We start from the raw sequence: 27,362 nt of genomic DNA, 5'->3' as shown, positions 1-27,362 counted from the left end.
GGTGTTAGATGCTTATGTGGGATTCATGATCATATGTTTGATGTGACCTCAGTTAGCAGATAAGTATATGATATTCTCCAACATTGGTCATGTGTTCAGGTGCAGATGCAACATACATGACTAGGGAGTGACAAGACTGAAAGACACAGGCAAGTAACTCCTACAATTTAAAATGAGAGAGCTCCAAGTTTCTAGAAGCCCCCAAAACAATGGGATTGCACATTAGATCAACTGCTAGCTACATCATAGACCCAGACATTTCCAGTGGAGAGGGGAGAATGACAGAAAACACTTCCATAGGGGGCAGGGCAGTGGGGAGTATGAGGTAACATCAGAGTCACCTAGGGATTTTTAAAGTCACATTTGCTTACTCCCCAGCGATGCTGAGAAACAGCATCCCATGGGAGGTAAGGATCTAAAATGCAGATTTTTTCTTGTAGTGATATTACTTCTGATGGGAATGGGCTAAATCCTTAGAGTAGATGGAATGGAAAATGAAACTGTGAATGACTTGCATATTTGATACACTCCTAGAAGATAAAGAAGTAAGCAGAAGTTTACAGCATGGGCTCAGTAATAAAAAGACCAAACTTCTCACTTCCTTTTCACAGTGTATTAAAAGACTGCCAGATCAGGGCAGGCAGGCAAGCAAGAACAAAGATTTTGTTCTGTGGGAAATAGGAGAGGCAGCTGTTTAAAAATAGGTGGAAAGACTATTGAGTAATATTAAGGGTCCAACTTATGTTGAAAGTCAAGCATGGCAGTAATCTGCATTATTCAGTAATGTTCTTCCTCAGTTCTGAAGTGCATGGGTATAGGACTAGAAAATGTGGCCGGGCACGGTGGCTCATGCTTGTAAACCCTGCACTTTGGGAGGCCAAGGCAGATGGATTACTTGAGGTCAGGAGTTCGAGACCAAACCGACCAACATAGTGAAACCCTGTCCCTACGAAAAATACAAAATTAACTGGGCATGGTGGTGGGTGCCTGTAATCCCAGCTGCTTGGGAGGCTAAGGCAGGAGAATGGCTTGAACCTAGGAGGCAGAGGTTGCAGTGAGCCAAGGTTGTACCATTTCATGCCAATCTGGGTAATAAGAGCAAAACTCCGTCTCAAAAAAACAAAAACAAAACAAAACAAAAAACTCCAACTCAAAAGAAAAAAGAAAACGTGGTCTTCACTTTGGAGGTCTGCTCAGTGTGTTGGAAAGATCTAGGAAGACTCCAAGGTCCTCGTGAAAGGACTGAAGTAATGAGCCCAGGGAACTGGATTAAGTTGAGGGAAAGAAACGAGGTGAGAAGGAGATTCTTCAGACTGAGATACTAGGGGAGAAAATGCAGCCACCAACCAAAAATCTTACTGGATTGAACAGCTGATGTGGAGGGAATCAAGACATGGGTGATGGAGTGGCAGGAGTATGGGTTGTGGTCATATAGTAGGAAGACAGTTTTTCATGTGGATTTCCTGGAGAGGAATCAGATGTTTCTGACCATTACTAGTCATGTGCCAGCCTAGGAAGTTCATTCATAAGTCTTTCAGAAGTGGAAGAAAGCAGGAAAATTGCTTGCTAGATTATCCCATGAAAGTCAAAGCCTTTCTTCCTTAGAACTTTGGAAAGGAATTATTACTAGGACAGATGGGGCTTGATCTGGTCAACTATCTCACGTTTTTAAAGTATCATTTGAGAGTTTTAACTACATCTTCATAGAAGAGCAAAATGAACTTGTCTTTTTCCCATAAATATAATTAAAAGAGACAGGCTGAGGAGACCCACCAATGGGTCACTCCAGCCCTTGCCAAAGGATGAGATCAGGATATAAAGTAAATCCCATTAATTGCTGTAATTGATGGCTCCAGCAGGGAGTATGGCTTACAATTAGAAGTTTCCAAAAGTTTGCTGCACCACTGGAGATATTATAAAATAGATTCAGAATTATTAGCACACATTCAAGCAAAGGCTCATTTGAAGTAGGACATTTTCTAACTTCTTATGGATAGGCCAGGCCTCTCTTAACAGTTTTGTTAAATTTTGTGTTCCATGAAACTTCACCAAGGCCTTTGATATTATGTACATGTCCTTAATTATAAACACATATTTCTTCTCTATTGCAAGCTTTCTCCTGAATTTTACTCTTTCCTCTGCCAGTGAAAGAGGAAACTTGGATACCACATATGGAAATAACAAAAGTGGGGTATGAACCTGGATGAACTAGCACATAAAGAGTGCTGTTCCCTGAAAAAACTGTTGCAGTCATCTAGGTAATCATCTCTTGATAAATACTCTTGCTAGTACAACCTTCTTCTTATCATGGAGTTACAAATTAGATCTGGAAAAGACATCTGGAGACATCTGGCCCCCTCTAAAGCAATAACATTCCAGTGTGTTTTTTTTACATACTATGAAGGCTTTTCCAATAATTTTGGATTTTACACATTAAAAACTCTCAAGAGAAGGTGTTGGTTTGATTTTTTTTAATGTTTTATTTCTCCAAAAATAGCAATCAAATAACTGGATATACCCATTCCCATTTCGTCATCACTATCACACTGTATTCTAATTACTTGTTTAAATTTCTGTCTTCTCACACATTAGCCCCTTAGAGAACAAAACATGTATCCCTCTCTGTAGCCTCCCTATGAAACTACAGTTATGTGCTGGGACTGTGTCCTCTAAAAACAACAGTGCCAATAGGTGAGTAGCTTTCTTTAAAAATGCTAGTATTGTTCAAACTGTGGCAAACTGGAACTAAACCAAAAGTCCATCAATTAGGGAATAATTGTAAAAGCTGTAGTCAATCTATAGATATAATATTTGGCTTTTTTAAAAAAATGAGTTAGAGCTACATCACTTGACCTGAGAGATGTCCATGATATATCGTTACATGAGAAAAGCAACTTACAAACAAAATTATAGAGTGTTATTCCGAATTGTAAAAGTAAACAATGACGCCTTGTGAAAAATGTATGTGATTATAGTTGTGAGAGAATATTCTTAATGCACTAACAGAGGTTACCTTAAGGATGATCGGGAATTAAAGTGGAATGAGTGTGGGATGAGATAATAGCACTAGCAAAATGCAAAAATACTCATGCCGTATGCTAAGGGAAAATGTAGAATGCATGATTTTAGTAATAGTTTTTTTAGAAGAAAAGTTTACCTTTTGGTGTCTTACTAGTCGATCCCAGGCATAGTTATTAAAACTCTGCATAGACTATTTTGCACTTCATGCCCACACCAACTCTGTGACGTAGGGATTATTATTTTCTTAATTTCACATAACAGAAAACAGTGACCCAGAGAAGTTATTTAATTGGCCAGTGGTCACACAGGAAATGGCAAAGCTAAGACAAAATAATGATAGGCAAAGAGGTGAAAATGAAATTGTATTTTTTTTCCTAGAAACTAATCAGATCAAATGAAAATAATCCATTTAATTTAATAACAGATCTGTGGATTATTTTTGTCTCAAATTTTTTGCTATTTAATATTACTTCATTTAAATAAAGTAAAATTATTAAAAACAAATACAATTAAATGGGTAGTATGGGTGGTTTTCAAAACCTGTCCTCAAGTCCTTTGATGTAGGAGGTCTGTATTTCTTCCCCTTGAATCAGATGGGGCCTGTGACTGATGACTCTGGGCAGCCATGTAGGAGAAGCAGTGTTATGTGTCTTTGGATGCTGAGTCAAAAGAGGTAATACAGCTTCCTCCTGGCTTCCTTTTTGGGAAGCTTGCTTTGGAGGATGTCAACCACCATGGAGTGAGTCTCATATGAAGAGGAACAGAGGCCCTAGCCCAAAGGCACTGTCTGCTCTCAGACTTCAGATGGTTCCAGCCTCTCCCTAGCCTTGGAATCTTCCAGCTGAGGCCCCAAAAATCACAGAATAGAGACAAGTTATGCCAACTACACTTTGTCTGAATGTCTCACCTCCGGTATCTTCAGTGAGCACAATAAATGTCTGAATTTTTGTTTGTTGTCATTGCTTTGTTTGTGTTTAGTTTTGGTTTGGTTTTTTTGCTACTAAATTACATAGCTTTAGATAGCTGGAAGAGATTCTGCAGTGACGTTGGTCAGTTTGAGGTAGGTTTTCCTTAGTCTTATTCTTCTGCTTTCTTTAGGCATGTTGTGATGGTTAATTTTATGTCTCAATTTGGCTGGGCCACAGTGCCCAAATAGTTGACCAAACATTATTCTAGATGTTGCTGTGAAGGTGCGTTTTTGGGTGAGATTAATGTGTAAATCAGCAGACTTTGAGTAAAGCAAATGACACTCCATGATGTTGATGGGCCTTACCCATTCAGATGAAAATCTTAATAGAACAAAGACTAACCTTTCCAGCAAGAAGAAATTCTGCCAGCAGATTCAACTGCAATTCTTGCCTGATCTTCCTACCTGCCACCTACCTCATCAGGGTTTGGGCTCATCAAGTTGCCAGAATCACATGAGCCAATCATGTCAAGACAAACCTGCGTTTATCATCATTGTTTTGTTTGTGTTTTCATTTGGTTTGGTTTAGATGGGCTCAAGGGATCACTCTTCCCCTGAGCTAATCCATTTCAATTAAGTTCATAGCTCATTGCCATACCTCTAATTTTCTCACCTTGTTTAGCACACAGAAGAGAAATCTTACTTCTGCCATGACAAGCCTGCCTAGATTTGAAAACATAAAATGGCATAACATAACCTCTCTCTGTCTATACACACACACACACACTCTGAATAGCACATATGTTGCACACATTATACCTTTAACTCTGCTTCCCAAACTACTCACCAGTTGCTTCTGCATCCAAACCTCATTGCAGTATCCAAATAAATCACTTCTGTTTAAGTTATTATATATGTGATACATTTAAGAGGTCTAGAAAAGAGACCAATAGTAGCAGGAGGTCAATCTTCTAAACTACTTTCTCTCTCTTTCCCTCCTTAGGACAAAAATCAGAGGCAATATGCATCATTTCCAACAAATGGGCAGCCCATATAGTAGATGGCAACACCAAGGATAGAAAACTTTAGGAAGATAAAGGCCTGGCAAGCAGATTAGCTGTGGCTTTCATCTTGATGTGGCTTCATGGAGTTACATATGCCACTGAGAATTCCCAAGTGACAAAGTGATCAAATCCAGGCAAAGGAAAAAAGGAAAGGGGCAGCTTACCCCTCGAAGCAGTGGGCAACTGTCAGAACCCACTTCTTGGCAATGAGGACACAGCCACAGATATGTCCACTGGGTTCACTCTGCAGAGAACACTGCCATGGCCACCTTCCAGGGCGACTTGTCCGACCCCCAAGGATCCTCTTGTTCATTCGGGCAGCCGGTCGGCGCCCACAGTCTACCAAGAAGCAGAAGACACAGTTTGTGATTTGCTGCCAAACCTTGCTAAATGCTTAGCTATTTGCTGTCATATACAAGCAACCACTCTTCCCCCGAGTCAATCCAGTTCAATTAACTTCATATCCCATTGCCACATCTCTAATTCTCTCACCTTGTTTAGTACACAGAAGAGAAATTTTACTTCTGCTCTGACAGGGCTGCCTGGATTTGGAAACATAAAATGGTATAATGGTAAGTTACATATTTACTGTTCACTTCAAACACTTTACCAGTGAAAAACAAGACAGGTTCAACTGCTACCATCAGAAATCGCATTCTCTGGTAATAATTCCTCTTAGTGCAGGAATTCTCAAGGCAGGAATGTGGTCAGATATTAATCACATTGAGGGCGGGAGTATATGGAAAATATGCACGTCATTTTTTAGTTCATTTAATATTATCATAATGTAATTTCACATTTGTAGGAAAAGAAACTATTTTAACAAAATTTCCCAAATCATTTTGGTTTATGTACCACCACAATGTTCAAACTCTAATTCTCAAGGGGAGACAGGAGTGCTTCTTAGAATCAATGTTGAGGAGGCAGCATGTCAGATTTTATGCTTATACAAAGTGGCGTGCACTCAAAACAAGTTAAAAAATAGTCCAAGATGAGTAAAAATATAACTTCAGAAGTTTAAAGAACAGATAAAGGAATGAAGTATTCAGACTGGAGAAGAGTCTTACTAAGACTCTCAAGGTTCAATTTTGGTTTATGAGAAGTTGACAAGAGAAAAGGAGCTTTAATTTATATCATATGACTCTAGACAACATAATCAGAACTAGTAGGTACAACTTACATGAATTATGGGTTCAGGAAAAGAATTTTCTAAAATCTAAGTTCAATTTTGAATGCAAAACATGGTCCCTGTTAAAGGATCCTTCAATGTGATGGCATGAGATAACTCAGTTTAGGGTACAAATTTTAATCACCAAGTTTTCCTCCACCCTTGAAACATTTACATTACAGCCTCAACGTAAATGAGAAAGGATAAAAAAAGGAAACCGTATTGGGACTTTCAAAATTACCATGATGTACTTAGAATCCTAGATCTCTCAAATTTAAAAAAAAATCTGGCCAGGCATGGTGGCTTAAACCTATAATCCCAACACTCTGGGAGACCAAGGGGGCCGGATCACAAAGTCAGGAGTTTGAGATTAGCCTGACCAACATAGTAAAACCCCATCTCTACTAAAAATACAAAAAAAAATTAGCCAGGCATGGTGGCCATTGTCTGTAATCCAAGCTACTCGGGAGGCTGAGGCAGAATTGCTTGAACCCAGGAGGTGAAGGCTGCATGAGCTGAGATTGCACTGCTGCACTTCAGCCTGGGTGACAGAGCAAGACTCCATCTCAGAAAAAAAAAATCGAACCCTAAATACATAGTTTCCATGTTCCTCTCTAAAGATTTACTGTATTTTAATTTCTTGCTAGATTTACGCAGTGGCACATGTAATTATTTGCATACAATAAATTATATAATACAGGAAAAGCTCATTTGCTTTCTACCTTCCTATAGTCTAAAATCCTCTCTTCCTTAATCTCTATTACATTATCCGAAATTTATTTGCAGCACTTACCAAGGTCTGAAATCATTTTGTTCACTAACTTGTAATCTTTCTGTTCGCCCCACATAGTGTATGTTCCCTGAGATCAGGGCCTTCGTTTCCCATCATTCAGTTCTATATTCCGTCAAAGTCTAATGCTGAACCTGGTGTAAAAGAAATACTTGGCTGGGCACGGTAGCTTACACTTTGGGAGGCCAAGGCGGGCAGATTATGAAGTCAGGAGATAGAGACCATCCTGGCCAACATGGTGAAACCCCATCTCTGCTAAAAAGACAAAAACGAGCTGGGTTTGGTGGCGCTTGCCTGTAGTCCCAGTACTCAGGAGGCTGAGGCAGGAGAATCGCTTGTACCCAAGAAGGGGAGGTTGCAGTGAGCTGAGATTGCACCACTGCTCTCCAGCCTGGGCAACAGAGCGAGACTCCATCTCAAAGGAAAAAAAAAGAAATACTTATCATTAGTTCTTATTTGTTAGACTGAAAACACATAGTCTTAGGGATCGGAAAAGTCCTCAAAGACTATTCATCCAACTTCTTACTGGAAACTGCAGTTATATAAAATAACACTTCTAGTAGAAACCAGGACTAAAACAAAGTTTACCAAGTCCCAATCTAGACTGAGTTATTTATTCATTTACTTGCCCTAAAAGTTTTTTTCTGGAATTCCAAGTGTGGGAAAACAAATCACTTTGTTAAAAGATTCAGGTCATTGTTTTAAAGTAAGTACTTCAGTTAACAAATATTCAGAAATTTGGCTGCAAAGTGTGTTCAATGAGAAAAATGTCAAGACCTTTTAAGAGGAAATGGTCCATTTTTAGTTTTCCTCTTTAAAATTCTTAAGAGGTAGTAACATTTATGAGCTTTGGAGTCAGATAAACTTATTTAGAGTTTAGACAGTATCACTTAGCATCTGTGGGCTGTGAGATTTGGGCAAGTTATTTAAATATTCTAAACTTTAGTTTCCTCAGCTGTAAAACTTGGGTAATCATCCATGGTTCACAAGTCTATTATAAGGTTTAAATGACTTAGTGAATATAAGACTACCTACCTGTGTGTCTATAATGTAATAAGAACCTAATAAATGTAAATTTTCTCAATTTCTCTTCCTCTTACACCCCACCCATAGACCAGGGAAGCCACCCTGTTTAAAATGCCATGATTTTTCAGGGGAAACTTCAGAGCACTTTCGAGGCAACTTGATTATCATTTCATTTGTTTCTATTTCTCTCTTATACTTTCCAAGTTTTCTTAGTTACCGTTACTTCAGTTCCCTCTATTAACTAGTTCTATGTAGCATCTGTCGGAAATGCAGACATGAGTGTTCATTTTGAATAAGATATTTAAAGAAATCCAAGATTAGAGCCCAAGTTCCTCTCTTCTCACCTTGATAGTGTCTATAATCATGAATAAATGAGAGAAGAAAAACCTATGCCTAGAAAGAAGAAATAAAAGCAACCAATGTTGAAATGTAAAGGCAACGGCCGTTCTGTGGAAACTGTTTACTGATACGACAAATTTGAATTATCTTAGGTTAAAAAATGGAAGAAAGGCTCAATGATAAACTCTTGTTTCATAATCTGACTCTACACAGCTCGTATGAAAGTGTTCTTACCCATTTACTAGAAGTTCATGTAAAGTGGTCCCATTGAGAGTCTCCCAGTTGGAGTGTAATGTCAGCCACTGCTGGTCTTTCTCCTGTTCCTGTATCAATTCGGTCACAGGTGTTTCTCTGATACAAGGCAAATACTGGATAAGTATTCAAAGTACAATGACCTTTGAACAGGCATTATCATTAGTTAACACTCGTTCTCTTTCAAAAAGAAACATTAAGTTATGTCAACATTTCAAGAGGAGAATTTTTGGACCGTTAAAAATTGTTAGACTTGTTTTACTCATTCTCTCTGCAGACCTATGCTTGAATTTCATGAAGTGTTAGGATTATAATGTGTATGATATAAAAGTTCCAACAGGTAAAATATAAGCATAACTTTGGGCAGGGATCAAAAATAAAATAAAATTTATCTAGCTGGGTTCTTTCCTCTTTTTTCTTGTCCATTGTAATTCTGCAATATAGCAATATCATAAAATAAAATAACAAAAAAAGATGGCCCTTTAGCATCTATTTAGACGGTATAAAAGTTGTAAGAATTTTAATATTTCTATGTTTCTACTTTTTTTGTTTTTTGTTTGTTTGTTTGTTTTTTAGACGGAGTCTTGCTCTATTGCCAAGGCTGGAATACAGTGGTGCAATCTTGGCTCACCGCAACCTCTGCCTCCAGGTTCAAGTGATTCTTCTGCCTCAGCCTCCCTAGTAGCTGGGACCACAGCTACTGCCACAGGCACATGCCATCACACTCAGCTAATTTTTATATTTTTAGTAGAAATGGGGTTTCACCATGTTGGCCAGGCTGGCCTTAAACTCCTCACCTCAAGTGGTCTGCCTGTTTTAGTCTCTCAAATTGCTGGGATTACAGGCATGAGCCATGGCACCCGGTCTCACCTGATTATTATTTTTAAACTATTGTAATCACATTATAGAAAATGAAGAAAAACTTCCCCAAGCTCATACTTTAAAAAGGCAAGGAGGAACCCACTAAAGGGAGCACTTGATGATAGAATAAGAGCCAAAGATTAAAACCACAGGAGTATTTCACAATGAAATACTTGATTTTAAACTTGATTTTAAAACAAATGTCATATATCCTAGCTGCAATAAAGAAGAGTGGCATAAGATATAAATTTATTTAGAAACCTGAATTGACTTAGATTATTGAAGATATCAAAAAACCTATTACAAAAATAAAATTTTTCTTTCTCTTGGTCAAAATGAGTCTGGATCTCCATCAGTTCCAGAAGTACTGAATGTAGAGGCAAAGTGTGATGGAAAGTATAAAAGTCAGAGACCACACATACTGGTCACGGTGTTTCTCCTGATAGCCTGCATCCTGAGAATTCCCTTCTGCAACTGAACTACCAGTGGACCTCCTAAATCCAGGCAAAGCCAAAGGAAGATAAACTTTAGATTTTGTCATTTAATCAAGTTACGTTAAATCAAGTATTTATAGGGCAACAAGAGACTTGATGGGGCATGCAATTAGGAGAGGGTGTGCACTGATGCTGGATAGGAAAATCATTGCAAAGAACACCAGCCTTTCAACTCACAAGACCCCCTAGCTACCTCAAGGAAGAACTCCATAGACTATTGTACTTGGAATGTTTCTGCATTTCATTCATTAGCTTCCAAGAAGAAAGACTATTTATCCAGAATTTCTCAGTTACAAGTGGAAAATCTGAGAAATTGATCATCAAGAACAGGGTATTGTCATTATGAAAATAAGTTTTCCATGAAATTCTTTAACACTGGCATGCTCCTCATGAACAAACATAAACTTTCAGCACTAGAAATGTCATCCTATGGCCATTTAAAAAAATCAGTGAATTTGTATGGTTGTATTTCTGCCATCGTACAGAATCTGAGCATCTGCATGACTTCAATTTTCCTTTCTTTTTTTCCCAGCTTTATTGAGGCATACTTGACAAATAAAAATTGTACATATTTAAGGACTGTAATGTAATGTTTTGATATAGGTATACATTGTGAAATGGTTACCACAATCAAGCTAATTAGCATATCTATCACCATATAGTTACGTGTGTGTGCATGTGCGTGTGTGTTACGAACACTAAGGCCAAGAATCTTAGCAAGAATACAATTTAGTATTAGTAACTATAGTCACCATGTTGTACCACTAGATCCCCTGAATCTATTCATTCCACATTACTGACTCTTTGTACCCTTTGACCATCTCCCCATTTTCCCCATCCCCTAGTTTTTGGCAACTAACATTCTACTCTCTGCATTTATGAGTTGACTTTTTTGGATTCCATATATAAATGAGATTATGCAGTATTTGTCTTTCTGTGCTTGGCTTATTTCACATAACATATCCTCCTGGTTCATCCATGTTGTCTTAAATGGCAGAATTTCCTTCTTTTTTTAAGAATACTGAATACTGTTCTACTGTGTAAAGAAAATGTGGTGGAAGGGTGTGTGTATTATTTGCACATATTTCTATTGTATAAAGAAATAGATATTCTATTGTGTAACGAAAATGTGACATCACATTTTCTTTATCCATCCATTCGTCAACAAACAAGTTGTTTTCTTATCTTGGGTATTATGAAGAGTGCTATCATTAACAGGAGTGTTTTTTTGAGACATTAATTTCATTTCCTTTAGATAAATATTCAGAAGTGGAATTGATTGATCATATGCTATTTTAAATTTTTTGAGGAATCTCCATACTGTTTTTCATAATTGCTGTACTAGTTAACATTCCCATAAAGAATATATAGGGTTTCCCCTTCTCCGCAGCTCCCCAACACTTTTCATATGGTTTCTCTTTTTGAAACTAACCATTTTAACAGATGTGAGGTGATAATTCATTATGATTTTAGTTTGCATTTCCCTGATGATGAGTGATGCTAAGCACCTTTTCTTATACTTGTTGGCCATTCTACGTCTTCCTTTTAGAATTATCTGTTCAGGTCCTTAGTCCATTTTTCAATCAGGTTATTTGACTTTTTGCTACTGAATTCTTTGAGTTCCTTATGTATTTTGGATATTAACCTCATCGGACATATGGGTTTTATTAAATAAGTTTGAAAATTATACAAGTAATACTTATACATAGAAAAACATATCGACAACTATAAAATGAAAAAGTTGTCTTCTTCCTATCTTAGATGCATAGAAACAATCACTGTATATAGTGTTTGAGTATCTTTGCCAAGCTTTTTCTACAATTCATGTATATATATCCCTTTTTTGCTAGTCTACACTCATTGTTCGGTGTGGTCTTGATATTTTCATTTAGTGACTTTTCTTCGAAGTCTTTCCATCATAATAGCTAATAGGTGTTAACTATTTTCCATATGATAATCACTAAAAGACTAACTTGTTTTATTTAATCATCTCGACAACTCTGTCAAGTAGACTTTATAATTATTTCCCATTTTGGAGATGAACAAATTGAGGCAGAGAAAGTAAGTAACATGTCCAAGGCACACAGCAAGCCAATGGCAAAGCTGATAATTTAATCCCTGCAGTCTGACGTCAGAGTACAGTTCTTAAACTGTGACCACTACATGGTTCTTTGCCATTAACAGCACGCCATGTTCTTTTGATAGCTGCATAGTGTTTGATAAAAGGATGTTCATACATTCATTTAACCAATCTCTGCACATGTAAGTTTTAGCCTATCTGGAGCTATAACAAAATAGCAGCAGTAAACATTCTAAACATTCGCCTTCACTTACATGCAAAAGTATGATTTTAGAATAAATTCCTAGAAATAAAATCACTGAATCAAAATTTGAATTTTTGATTATGAACTTCTCTTTCAAATAATCATACTAATATACATGCACATGGAGAATATGTGCGCCTGTACTTCTTAATTTTTAAAACTATGTAAATCATATTATGTAAAAGGTGTCTGGAACTTAAGAGCTGCTCAAATTTTGTTTGATGATTGGGATTGCTTTTGACTTAACTAATTTAAACCTTTTTTAACATTATATCAAAAGACAAATTAAGAAGTCCTGCTGGGTAGAAAGCAAAAGAGAAAATTTAAGCATTTGATGAAGCATCAAAGTCACTATATCCTGACTGAGTCTGTGCAGAGAATACAGACTCAAAATGCTTCCATAGCATCCATGGATTCACACACAGAAAAGGAAATTTAAGCCATAATCTAATCCAGCACCTAGAGCAAGAGTACAAATGGAGGCCGAAATGCCATTTGTCTTCATATTTAGATTTTATAAATCCAGTTATCAAGCTGTCAAAGAAAATTTCTCTCCTCCTCTCTTGACAAACTTATGTTATGTTCAAACACAGAACTCGGGCTCCGGAGAACAGTTTCAAACTTTAGCATTCATTAAAATCCCCTGGAAGACCTGTTACAACACAGATTTGTTGGCCTTATCCCCAGATTTTCTGATTCAGTTAGTCTCAGATGGGATCCAAAATCTGTCGCTCTACCAAGATCACAGGTGATGATGATGACGCTGGTCTGACACCACACTTTGAAAACATCACTCTAGAAAAGGGATGAGGCTCCATGTGAGCATAACGCCTTGGCCAACAGAGTTCTTACCTCATAGGGTGAGCCATGGGTAGAGGAGGAGGACCAGTGGATCCCTCTAAATGAGGGTTTCTCACCCAAGATAGCTATTGGTAATTAATACCAGTTATTTATTCGCTATGTGGGGCTATCCCGGCACTGCCCGATGTCTTGTAACACCCCTGGCTTCTATCCACTAGCTGCTAGTAAGACCCCATCAACCCTGGATTTACAATTTAAAAAAAAATGTCTACAGACATTCCAAATGTCCCCTAGGGCAGGGGTCCCCAGCCCCAGGGCCCCTGTTAAGAACCAGGTCACACAGCAGGAGGTGAGTGTGGGGCAAGCCAGCAAAGCTTCCTCTGTATTTGCAGCTGCTCCGCATCACGAGCATTACTGCCTGAGCTTCACCTCCTGGCTGATTAACCATGTTAGATTCTAACAGAAGTGTGAATCCTACTGAAAACTGCATGTGAGGGTTCTAGGTTGCTGCTCCTTTGGGAATGAAATGCCTAACGATCTGTCACTGTCTCCCATCACTCTCAGATAAGACCATGTAGTTGTAGGAAAAGAAGCTCAAGGCTCCCACTGATTCTACATTATGGTGAGTAGTATAATGATTTCATTATATATTATATATTATAATGTAATAATAAGAGAAATAAAGTGCACAATAACACGTAATGTGCTTGGATCATACCACAACCCTTCCCCCCATCCCACCGTGGTCTGTGGAAAAACTGTCTTCCACAAAATCAGTTCCTGGTGCCAAAAAGGTTGGGGATTGCTGCAATAGGGGCAAAGTCACCCCTGGTTGAGAACCACTGTTTTAAATCATGAGGCCTAGGGCAAGACCCCTCTACTCTGGGCCTGAAGGCCGTGCAATACAGAGAAGCAAAAGGATTTGCCTTATATTTGCTTCTTGAGGAATTGTGTAGTCATAAGGCATATATACAACTATATAATTTTTTCCACGCTGAAATGAGAGAACAGAGCTTATTTGGAAATCTGGAATATCCTGACATTATGAAAGAAATTAAATATTTCAAGGCTTAGGAGAACAGTTAGATCCCTAGACAATTTGGCCTATTCTCCCATTCTCAAGTCACTTTGTGTTAGTAATAGTGCATGCTTGAATTATGATTATGCTGCGGCTGCTTACTTCAAACATGAAGGTCATCACAAATTCCCCAAAACCAAGGGCTTTTTTCTTACCTCTAACTAGAAGACAGAAGTGCAGGAAGTACCTAGACAAGTAACACATTTCAGTTAAAGGACAAGGTTTGTCCTCTTGCATCTATTGATGGGGGAAAATAATCTAAGCATCCAACCTCAGTACTTGACAGTTGGTCTTGACATACAAATGCCTCTCACAGTGGATAAGATACATTATTTTCAATTCTTAATATCCTGTTCCAAACTTGAAACATTTACACTAAACATTTTGTACCTGATTTTAAAAATCTCTTCTTGAATCTTGTCATATTCTCCCTGTTTGGGTCCCATAGACTCGACATATTAATACCAAAAGTTATTGTGTCCAGTAGGAATTTTGACAGGCAGGCACTAATAGGTTTCAAACAAAATATGAATGAACTTTACTATAGAAACATTTCTTAGGCTAGATATCTCAGTTCAGTGGGAGTTTATACAGCAAAATTCCCATCAATAGAAATGCTTAAAGCAGAGCATAAGTTCTGGGCTTATTTTTCTAGTAAACGCTGTATTTTAATAACACTTTATTGCAATTCTAACTGACTATGTGTGTGTGTGGGCAGAGTGGATATAGACGGATAGATAAAAAGAATGAGAGAGAGAGAGAGACAGATGGAGTCTCGCTTTGTCACCCAGGCTGGAGTACAGTGTCATAATCTCAGCTCACTGTAACCTCCACCTCCTAGCTTGAAGTGGTTCTCCTACCTCAGCCTCCTAAATAGCGGGGGACTACAGGCTCGTGCCACCACGCCTGCCTAATTTTTATATTTTGAGGGAAGATGGGTTTTCACCATGCTGCCCAGACTGGTCTCGAACTCCTGACCTCATGTGATCTGTATGCCTCAGCCTACCAGAGTGCTGGGATTACAGGCATGAGCCACCATGCCCAGCCTATACTTTTATTCTCTTACTATGTGTTTGTCTAACACAGAGATGGAGTGTAATAACTGTATTAGGCAAGGATCTATATGACAAAACTGTCTCAAAGCAAAGAGGGGGGAAGTTATTGGATCATAAAATTGACTTGCAGAGTATTTATATTTCATAAAATAAAAGAATCAACAAAACTAAGCATTTATTTCATTTCCAATATAAAAATTACAAAATTGTAATGTGAACTAAAATTTAAATTTATAAAATATAACTATTAAATATATATTATTCTAATATAAATTAGAAAACAAAATTAATTTAAAAAGCACCATTTAAAATAAACATCTTATTAAAAGTGCAAAAAAATCAATCATAAAAATTTTGAATTAGAATATCATTTGAACATATATAAAATTCAGTCTTAAAAAACACGTGTTGTAAGAATATTTTTGAGCAGAAGTGTCTACCTCTTTTGGAATCTATACCAGTCCAGCTATTTCCTTCTGGCTGTTTTATTTTCAAAACTCCCCTGGCCGGGCGCAGTGGCTCACACCTGTAATCCCAGCACTTTGGGAGGCCAAGGCGGGTGGATCACGAGGTCAAGAAATCGAGACAATCCTGGTCAACATGGTGAAACCCCATCTCTACTAAAAATACAAAAAATTAGCTGGGCATGGTGGCGCGTGCCTGTAATCCCAGCTACTCAGGAGGCTGAGGCAGGAGAATTGCCTGAACCCAGGAGGCGGAGGTTGCCGTGAGCCGAGATCGCGCCATTGCGCAACTCAGGAGGTTGCCTGAGTAACAAGAGCGAAATTCTGTCTCAAAAAAAAAAAAAAAATTCCATCCGCTTTTTTTGCCAACTTGACCTTTTGGGACAACACTTTTTTTTTTTTTTTTTTTTTTTTAGAGATAGAAACATAACATTTTATTGACAATTACATTTCTTGTTTGCGTTCACCTTCCTTTCGTTCATAATGTAAAGCTAGAGATGATCAGTTTCAATTTCAGCATGACTTTTTTATTCCAGTTCTTCAGAAAGACTGTGAACCAGAGTAGTAGGATGTATTTTTCTAACCCAAGACTTTCTTTGTTGGTTGCTCTTTTCTTCTTCCTGAGTATAATAGTAATGTAAAAATGCTTTCTAAAAATATGTGCATCTCCATTCAATTCAAAATTTTAAGGCAATATACAACTCTATGGGTCCATTACAAGATAAATAATTCAAAATTCAAAAAATTTAAATAAATATTGAATTAGTATTATACTAGCCAAAAAAAAAAAAAATCAGCATTTTAAAAGTGCCCAAAATAGTGATGGAATATGTGAGTATCAAAAAGTAGAAATGTAATCAATTACTAAAGAGATGTGGATGGTCTTGGGGACGACTGATGCCAGAGAACCCAGGATCCTCAAGACTCTTCAGCTCTTGACTCCACTTCTGTGGTGGAGGTGGGGGAGCGGGGCAGGGAAAAGGAGGATGGCAATTTGATTGTCTTAAAGTAACTTTTCTATAAGCCAGAGGACTGGCTGCCTACAGCTCTAAACTCACAGGCATTCATCTTTATGACCAAAAATGAAAGAAGTCATCTCTCCCGATCCAAGTAAAATAAATCTTGGGCCAGGCACGGTGGCTCATGCCTGTCATCCCAGCACTTTGGGAGGCCAAAGTGGGCAGATCACATGAGGTCAGAAATTCAAGACAAGCCTGATCTAAATGGCAAAAACCCATCTCTACTAAAAATACAAAAATTAGCCAGGTATGGTGGCAGGTGCCTGTAATCCCAGCTACTTGGGAGTCTGAGGCAGGAGAATCACTTGAACCCAGGAGGTGGAGGTTGCAGTGAGCCGAGATCACACCATTGCACTCCAGCCTGGGTGACAAGAACAAAATTCTGTCTTAAATAAATAAAAATCTTGTTGAAAAACCAAGTATCCCAAAACCAATCACTGTGGCTTGGCAGTGAGACACTTTGATTGGTCCATCTTGGGTTGGGTACCTACCCTTCAACCAATCACAGACCAAAAAGAGAAGGTCATGTCCAAAGAAGGTTGCTCCCATTTGGAGTCCAATGGTAAAATGACAAGTGAAGCAAATATCCAAAAGGAGAGGATGTAGGCCCCAAAAGAAGGGAGGAATGCAGCAAAACAACATAATATATGTGGCTGCTGCATGTGACTTTAGTTGAAATGTTTGTTCGAAAGATTATTGTTCTTTAGAATCAAGATTCTACACGTTCTTCAGTTTGTATGTTAGTTTTGGGAAGACGTAGGAAAGGTAAAAGATTAGGTTGAAATTAGACTTGACATGTTTATTAATGACACATGGGTTAATCAGTGAGTGTTCAAGCTGATATAAAGTGAGTTGGATTTCAGAAGGAACATTACAATGACAGTTTAAACAAATGACATAGCCAGATAGACAAGGGTTAAAACTGATGCTTATAGGTTAATGAGGTGGGGTAGAAATGGAGACAACAGATTGGTGTTGTATCACATGGGGTCCCTCTCTAAGAAGCTATTATTTTAGGTAGAGGAACAAATTACAAATATGTAAAAAACTATTTTGCATATGAATAAGTTATTTGAATAAGACAAATCAAACAATTGTGATAGAGTTACATGCTGAGACTGAAAGCTGCCTCAGTAGGATTGTCAAGGAAAGCCTCTCTAAGTCATGGATGTATGAGCTGAGACACGAATGATGAAGTCCTAGAGTTCTCCATTCTAAGCAAAAATAATAGTGAAGGCAAATCCCCCAAGATGGATATGAGCTTGAAATATTTTAACATCAATAATAAGGTCAATGTGTCTAAAGTTTAATGGCCAAGTGGAGCATACTAGGACATTTATTGAGTCAGAAAGGAAGGCAGGGGCCAAATTATAGTGTCTGACAGGCCAGAGTAAGAAATCGATTTTTTAGTCCAAACTGTAAAATAAGAAAAGAAGACCAATGGCTTTTGCATGTAGGTAATATTGTTGCTGTCAGTCCTGTCTTGCAAATAAAAGCCAGATTGCAGATTGAAGATAACATGACAAAGAAACCATATCAGAAGTCATCACTAGGGGTCTCCTGGTATATCCAGTTTCAAAAGGAGAAAGCTTCCCTATAAGGGCTTCTAACACAAATGACACAAGCCCTCTTTGGTCGATTCCAGATGGAATATTCAAGTTGTAAATCATGTTCTTATTTACCCAGGACCCATTCATATTATGTTCGAGGCAACGCTAATGCTGCAACCATGGTGATGACTGGGAGTAAACTTTAGGAAGATGTTAAAGCTTAAACTCTTACAACAGAGATTATAAGGGATTAGTAGGTGATAGAACAGATGCTATTTTTGTGGGTTTTGCCCAGATACAGAAACATTCTTTGAAAAGAATGTTTGACCAACTTCTATTGAACAAATCTAAAAGATTAGGGCAAAAAAACAAATTGCAACTAACTCCATAAAAGCATTTTTACCAAAATCATAGGGCCCAGAGACACTGTTTCCAGATGATCTAACTAGATAGAGCTTGTGGAGTCCAGAGATATAGATAGTCACATTTCCCTTAGATTAAGCTACTCAAATACCAGATGTTGCAACTGAGCGTTTGGCAAATATTAGAAGGCAGTCTATATTCTGATTTGTATCATCAATTAAATAAATGCCCATATGTTTTTGATACTAAACATGCAGGTAGCAAAGTCAATATGCTGTTGATATGGTTTGGCTGTGTCTGCAGCAAAATCTCATCTTGAATTGTAACTCCCACAATTCCCACATGTCATGGGAGGAACCCAGTAGGAAGTGATTGAATTTGGGGGTGGGTCTTCCTGTGCTGTTCTCATGATAATGAATGAGTCTCAGAAAAATCTGATGGTTTTAAAAATGGGAATTTCCCTGTATAAGCTCTCTCTTTTTTGCATGCCACCATCCATGTGAGACGTGACTTGCTCCTTATTGTCTTCTGCCATGATTGTGAAGCCTCCATAGCCATGTGGAACTGGTTGTGTCTTTATCAGCAGTGTTAAAATGGACTAATACAGTAAATTGGTACCAGTAGAGTGGGGTGCTGCTGTAGATATCCGAAAATGTGGAAGCAACTTTGGAACTGGTTAACAGGCCAAGGATGGAACAGTTTGGAAGGCTGAGAAGAAGACAGTAAAATGTAGGAAATTTTGGAACTCCCTAGAAACTAGCTGAATGGCTTTGACCAAAATGCTGATAGTGATATTGACAATAAAGTCCAGGATGAGGTGGTCTCAGATGGAAATGAGGAACTTGTTAGGAACTGGAGCAAAGGTGACTCTTGTTATGTTTTGCCGAAGAGAGTGGCGGGATGTGCCTCTGCCAAAGAGATTTGCAGAACTTTGAATTTGATAGAGATGATTTACAGTATCTGGTAGAGAAATTTCTAAGCATCAAAGTATTCAATAGAGGGCTTGGGTTATTTTAAATGCATTCAATTTTATAAGGAAAGTAGAACATAAAAGTTGGGAAAATTTGCAGCCTGACAATGTGATAAAAAAGAAAATCCTATTTACTGAGGAGAAATTGAAGCTGGCTGCAGAATTTGCAAAAGTAATGAGGAGCAGAATGTTAATCCCCAAGACAATGGGGAAATGTATCCAGGACATGTCAGAGGGCTTCATGGCAGCCCCTCTCATCATAGGCCCAGAGGCCTAGGCGGAAAATATGGTTTCATGGGCTGGGACCAGGGTCCTTTTGTTATGTGTAGCCTAGGGATTTTGCGCCCTGTGTCCCAACTGCGCCAGCCATGACTAAAAGGGGCCACAAAGTACAGCTCAGGCTGTTGCTTCAGAGGGTGGAAGCCAGCCCCAAACCTTGGCAGCTTCCACATGATGTTGAATCTGCAAGTGCACAGAAGTCAAGAATCAGGGTTTGGGAACCTCTGCCTAGATTTCAGAGAATGTATGGAAAGGCCAGGATGCCCAGGCAGAAGTTTGCTGCTGGGGTGGGGCCCTCATGGAGAACCTCTGTTAGGTAGTGTGGAAGGGAAATGTGGGGTCAAAGTCCCCATGCAAAATCCCTACTGGGGCACCCCCAAAAAGGGACATAGTCCTCAAGATCCCAAAATGGTAGATCCACTGACAGTTTGCACTGTGTGCCTGGAAAAGCTTCAGACACTCAAAGCCAGCCCATGGAAGCAGTCAGGAGGGAGGTTGAACCCTGCAAAGCCACAGGAGTGGAGCTGCCCAAGACCATGGGAACTCACCTTTTGCATTAGCATGACTTGGATGCAAGACATGGAGTCAAAGGAGATCATTTTGGAATTTTAAGATTTGACTACCCTGCTGGATTTCAGATTGGCATTGGGCCTATAAGCCCCTTTGTTTTAGCCACTCTCCCATTCGAAATGTCTATATTTACCCAATGCCTGTATCCCCATTGTATCTATGAAGTTAACTTGCTTTTGATTTTTACAGGCTCATGGGTGGAAGGGACTTGCCTTCTCTTAGATGGACATTGGACTGTGGACTTTTGATATAATGCTGAAATTAGTTAAGACTTTGGGGGACTGTTAAGAAGGTATTATTGGTTTTGAATGTGAGGACATGAGATTTGGGAGGGGCCGGGGCAAAATGATATGGTTTGACTGTGTCTCCATCCAACTTTCATCTTGAATTGTAACTCCCACAATTCCCACATATCATGGGAGGAACCCAATGGGAGGTGATTCAATTATGGGGGCAGGTCTTTCCTGTGCTGTTCTCAGTGAATCTCACAAGAGCTGATGGTTTTAAAAATGGGAGTTTCCCCGCACGAGCTCTCCTTTTGTGTGTGTGCTATCATCCACATTAAATATGACTTTCTCCTCCTTGCCTTCCACCATGATTGTGAGGCCTCTCCAGCTATGCGGAACTGCAAGTCCATTAAACCTCTTTTTCTTCCTAGTCTCAGGTATATCTTCATCAGCAGCATGAAAATAGACTAATACAGCTGTCACAAGAATTTAGGGGCTTGATTTACACATTTTTCTAATCAGATAGCCATCATACTTCCAACCTGGGCTGAGCTTTTGAGATACTAACAGATGAAGGCAATAAGTTTTTAAAATTCAATAAAGAACTCTAAATCTTCTCATCTAGATAAGCACTGAGTTGAGAGCCTAGCATTTGAGCAGTAGGACATGGAAGGCATAATTTGGGTCTAAAAACTCCTAAGTGCCTGTGTTTTAAATCAACTGCCGCTATCATGAAAGCATTTCAGTAGAATCCCTGCAACACATGAAATTTGATATAGACTTGCATTTTTGATAAATTACCTCCAAAGTATACCTACTCAAGAAGATGAATGATCCACTTGGAATTAGGGTATGCTGGTTCTGGACCCTACATACACCACAATACCATTCTCTATAAATGTTTACTGAGTGAAAGGATGAATGAATGAATAATATAACAAATTTATGCTATCAAGATAAGATTAAAGTTTGATGTTTTTTCTTGTATATATTTAATAGAAATGCCATGTTCTATGCAATAATTCCACACCATTCTCAGATAGCAAAATATCTGGATTTTTTTCTAACTTTGTGTTCTTGGCTGTTTACCCACATGTCTTTTCCACTCCATTATAAAGTCTGATGACAGTATTCACTTTTGCATCCTCTACCCAATGCCTCATCCAGTACAAGGCTCATAAACAGATACTCAGAAAACAAAAAGGGAATGGGAATACTGAGTGGAATTCATTGGGAATTGCTTTTTAAACTTCAAGTTTTTGATGCAGAATGTCTGAATGTACAAAGGCAGGCTGGCATAACCTCTACTCCAGAAGCTAAGAGGGAACAGTCATTCCTACTTCTCTCCCACTTCCCTCATGGTTAGACAGACCTTTCCAGCAAGGGCTTTGATCTGGAGGAAATGACTCAAAGGTACAGGGTGACTTAGAGTTTATTGGAGGCATTGGTGGCAAAATTGTGAATCTGCAGCACAGTGGATGGTCTCCAGAGACAGTGGTTACATGGCAGCTTCCTGAGCTTGTTCCCTCAGCAGGAAGCTAGCCTCATCTTGACCATTACTGTCATTCCTGGGGTAGCCTGGCTCTCCAGATTTCTGTCAATTCATGAGCCACTCAAGTCAACTGAAGAGTAAACTTAAAGGCAAGCAAAAAATTTCAAAACTATACTAGTTCTCATTTCTTTGAAGAACTTATCATCATTTGCCCATTTTTTCCCATTAATTCAGTCAAATAATGGCTATGGTTTTCCAACCACGCATGTATCTCATATTTTTCTAGCCCTTCTGTGAAATAAAGTAATCTAAAATAAAAAATATCTATGTCTATTTGCATGTTATGTATCTAAAGATATCTAAATATTGACGGTTCATTTTTCCAACTATGTTGAGAAAAAGGAGCAAATGGAATACATAATTTTTTAAAAATCCAGTGTGCACACAATAGCCAAAGATGAGAATAATTCAAATGTCTGAATGGATAAACAAAATGTATATCCCTTTAATGGCATATTATTCAGTCACAAGCAGGAAGGAAGTACTGGTACATGCTACAAGACAGATGACTGAAAATGTGCTAAGTAAAAGAAACCAGATGAAAAGGCCACATGTTGTATATTTCCATTTATATTGAAATATCTAGAATAGGCCAAATTATAGAGGCAGAAAGCAGATTAGTGGTTACCTGGGCCTGTATGTAGGAGAAAATGGAGAGTAACTGCCTAATGAGTAGATAGTTTCCTTTTTGGGATAATAGGAGTGTTTTAAAACAAATAGTGGTGATGTTTGCACAACATTGTGAATGAAGTAAATGCCACTAAATTATACACTTTAAATGGTTAAATGGTGAATTTTATGTATGTGTATTTTAACACAATAAAAATCCCAATATGCAAATATTTAGAGGAAACATAAAGAAGCACATTTCAAAACAGAATTCTTTCTATTTATGATAGAACAACTATGTCCAGGGTGGCTTGTCGAAAGAACTTTCTAGGGCAGTTGTAAAATCTTTCTGGTTGTAAAATCTTTGCAGTTCCAACCTTATACCAATAAGATGTTATCGAGAAGAAAGATAAAAATAACCACATCCCAAAGATTTTTCATTTATCTCTGATCACAATCATATCCTATTTTACTTAGACACAATAAGGAAGTTGTGAAAATGAAGTATAATTTAATAGATCTTGGCAAATACAATTTTTCCACTCTGGCAAAGTTTAAAGTTCTTTTATTATAGATAAGCATCAGTTACTCAATTTCCTAAAGATGTGGGTCTTTACGTGGCAGAAATGGGTTCAAGATGCTAGGAGCTATATATTAATAATTCATTAAATTAGCATAAAAAAACGTGCTATCCCATAATTGACTCGTTATTGTAAAATAGTTTCAAGTTTGTTCAGTGAATGCTGGGAAATAGCATTTACTAGATTTTTTATTTATTCTGGAATTTTAGAACTCCTCTGTCTTCAATTTCTCTAATTTCTACATTTCCCCTAAATCTCAAATACATCGATGGTAAAGGAATTACTTACATATTTTAAGAGCCTGAAAATTATTGCTTTCCATCCCCAATGGAACTGAAAAAGGAAAATCTCACAAAATTGCAAGTGTCCAACTTTCAAAGGATCCATTTCAGTGTATTTGTATCAAAGCCAGAGTGAATCTTTTCATTCTACTAAGAAGCAAATACATTGAACTATTTCTTGATTTACATTTACTGACTTAGAGTAAATAGAAATACCAGCAACTTCAAGTTCAATTTCTCAACTTATTTAAAAATGTGTGTTGCTTAAAAAGAAATTTCAATAACCTCTTGGGGGCAAATTGCAAGATTTTTCCATCCAGATTCTTTAAAGGAAATGATTGTAATGCTTTTATAAATAATGAAAGCATTTCCTTTCAGAGGTACTTAAAATACAATTACTTCATTTACTTTTAGAGGCTTCATCAAAGTACATTTCCAGGTCACACTTTTCAGGGCAGATGCCTGTAATTAAATATGGTCCTCTCACCTGATTCATTTCCCTGGCTTTGAAGGACTCTTTGTTCGAGAGCACTAACTCTCTATGCATCCATAAGGAATATATTACTGCCTAGTTCCACGAAGCCTTCTGAGAAATTCATCACTGCTACAAACTACTGACCTTACCCTAAACCCATCTGCTTGCAGGCCAGCTGACTCAATGTCTCCTGCCAGCCATCTGCACACACATGGTGTTCTGTGGCAGCTCTGTGAACCATCAGAAAGGAAGAGGAGTTCACATTTTTAGAGAGGGTCACTAGGGAAAGAAAAGACAGGGGAAACCCTAATTAAAAACATTTCCTCCCATAAAAGCACATAACTTTACATGTCTCTGCTTCATTGGCATACATTCATTTTTATTTATTTTAGTTAACCATTTGGTGTGTACCTACCCTGTTTAAATCACTACCTTCAGTGTGCTAGAGGGCTAAAAAAAATGGATTAGAAATGTTCTCTCCCCTCAAAGAAGCTTAGACTCTAATGAAAGAGACAGGCAGTTCTTAACTTTTCTTAGTGAGTCAGAAGACAGCCAGAGGCAGGCCTCATTCCATGAGTCTTACCAGGATTTGCATAATTACAAGAAGCGAGTTATAAATCCATTTCTATCATTTCCTTCAAGAAAGCATGTGAGACTGCAAGTGCGTGAGAGGAATCCAAATTTAGAATTAATTTGGCATAGGTGTTAATTCCTATTATATAAAGGAGCATCCTCTGTACTTCAGAGCAGTACGAAACATCCTCTGTACTTACAGAGCAGTACGAATCAGCCTCAGAGCACTTACAAAACATTGCACAATTGATCACAACACACATGAAAATCATGATTTGGCTGGATGATGCAAAGGACAGAAAAGGAACTGAGTGAATGAAAGGAATGATGAGTGTGGGATGAGGAAACTAATCAAACTCAAGATCACAAAATGCAACATTGGAGGTGCTGGTAGGAGACATCTTTAATTCCTGTCTGTGTAAGGAACTAGTTAGAAGTTCCATTCAGACCTGCAGAGTATAGGGAAGGCAGAGGGACCACTTGACTATTCTAGTCTAGCAGGTATAGATGACAAAAGAATGGCAGAATATTGTTAATTTATTGAAGGTGGGTTTTAATGAAGATTTTTAAACTCCTATTCCAGCAATTATAAGATTACAACAATTTGAACCCAAGTGTTTTTCCATATAATATAGATATTTCAAATAGAGAAGTAACTTGGTGGGGAAATTTTCTGTGAGTTGGAAATAACAGACATGGATCACCATCAGCTTTTATAACAGTAAAACGAAATAGATGAACTTGTTTAGTAAAATCTGGGCAGTAATTTAGGATTCATTTAGTTTCAGTGGCTGACAGGCATGAGAGAGGACAACAAATGGCAGAACAAGTAGCTCACCACAGTCCCATTCATCTGAACTGTCTGAACAGTCGGCTTCGCCGTCACACCACAGGTGACGTGACACACACGCATGGTTAGCACATTCTAGCTCATCATCTTGGCAAAATGCTGGCATGGGGAACAAAAAGTGAGAAGGAAAACACTTTAGATATAAATGTGATTATCACTAACATGCATATCTTCATGTGCCGGTAGGAGCATGGAAAGAAGAAAATATGTGATCGTTGAGGCCTCCCAATGGGCTTGAAAACAGAATAACAGAATTTGTAAAATATTATTTTATAGACATCAATACATACAAAGAGCATTTAAACAGAATTACTACATTAAAGTGACTCAATGTTCTGATCTAACAATCAGACTGAATAAAATAGTACTCACAGCAGCAGACACATGAAAGATCAGAGAACAGGGTTAAAATCTGCATGAGCAGAGCATGAGGGATGAACAGACTGAAGTCACCTTAGAAAAAAAACAGTCTCTGTCCACAGAGATGCATAGCAGGTTTCTTTTTCATGTATATTATTAAATGGCTCTCTGAGTCAAATATAGTTCTCTTTTGGGTTTTAAAAATTATAGTAAACCTCCTTGATTGCCTACTTAACAACCATTTCCTTTCTTCCTCCTTTTTTCATGGGAGCTAAATTTTGTTCAGGCCCTGACACCAGCCATTTCTAGCTCCAAAGGAAGACTCTGATCAGTTCAAGCTGGGCATGGCATTTTTCTGTCTACAGTTGCTTTTTTTTTTTCTGAATATAGTTAGTAGTCAGGAGTAAACATGTGCTCCAAGATCAGGGCCTTGGCCTACCGTTGCATGGATTGTGCTTCATAAGACAGCTCCTACCCAAACTCTGCTGCTATGCCATGTGCCCTAGTCTGGGGCAGGAACAACCTTGAGAAAGCAGCATCTTTTTTGATTGGTTCTCCCTCTGTAGTGCTTCTTTTTGCAGTTCAGCTGTTTGTAGGAAGTGTCTTTTCTAACTACACAAGGGGTCCTGACAGCTGGCTGTGACTCTGCCCAAAATTGACCTGAGTGAATCCCTTAATGATATCTTGGAGACGAGGGCATGGTCCTTCCTCCTTCCAGCTGGACATGATCAAGCAAGCATGGTGCCCCAGATGCCGCTGGCAATGCCATCTTTTCACCATTGTGGGAGCCAGCCTCAGTTGAAACTGAACTGAAAAACCACAGACAAGGTGCTGAACTCCCACATACAGCCTCAAAAGTCCATCCTACACTTGACTCTTTATATGATAATATAAAACATGTGATATGCATATGATAATAAAGATAAATGTTTTCATTGTTTGTCATTTTGATTTGGGCTTTTATGTTACTTGTAGGTAAAACATCTTAAGAGATATAATTACTTTCTGGTTCTAAAAGCAATGGCCATTCATTTACAAAATGTAGAGAAGATAGAAGAGCACAAAAATTTAATAATTCCACCACCCAAAGATTATAACTGTAAACTTTTAATTATGACTTTCTGATCTTTTTCTATGTGTGGATATATGTACTTTCAAAACTCAGGACAATAGTGCACATAATACTAAATATTTTGTTTTACTCGACTAATGATATAACAATGAATCCAACAGAAATTTTTCTTCTCTAATTTGATTTTAATATTTACATTATTTTATTTTATAGTTGTAGTTTATGTTCCCTATTTTTGGATATTTGGGGGTATTTTAATTTTCCCACATTACAAATAATGCCAGTAGACTATTATAGTGTATATATTTTACACATATTTAGTTGTCTTCTTAGAACATGTCTTTACAAGTGGAGTTTAATCAAAAGATGTGAAAATACTAAAAGATA

The 27,362-nt window shown here is 38.0% G+C and overlaps 1 protein-coding gene across 3 annotated transcripts in view; it reads right to left on the bottom strand.

The window, feature by feature from the left end:
- Window positions 1–27,362, bottom strand: part of CORIN (corin, serine peptidase) — a 263,919-nt gene that overhangs the window by 20,263 nt on the left and 216,294 nt on the right. For all 3 annotated transcript variants that reach the window (XM_035293752.3, XM_008993384.5, XM_008993382.5), the window contains 5 exons: window positions 25,532–25,642; window positions 24,270–24,399; window positions 8,550–8,666; window positions 5,485–5,534; window positions 5,157–5,331 (listed from right to left, as the gene is read on the bottom strand). In XM_035293752.3, the coding sequence (XP_035149643.1) occupies window positions 5,157–5,331; window positions 5,485–5,534; window positions 8,550–8,666; window positions 24,270–24,399; window positions 25,532–25,642 (583 nt within the window). The remainder of the gene's footprint in view (window positions 1–5,156; window positions 5,332–5,484; window positions 5,535–8,549; window positions 8,667–24,269; window positions 24,400–25,531; window positions 25,643–27,362) is intronic.

The sequence above is a fragment of the Callithrix jacchus genome, chromosome 3, assembly GCF_049354715.1.
Source record: "Callithrix jacchus isolate 240 chromosome 3, calJac240_pri, whole genome shotgun sequence".
Lineage (NCBI taxonomy): Eukaryota > Metazoa > Chordata > Mammalia > Primates > Cebidae > Callithrix > Callithrix jacchus.
This window is presented reverse-complemented; position numbering and strand designations above follow the sequence as displayed.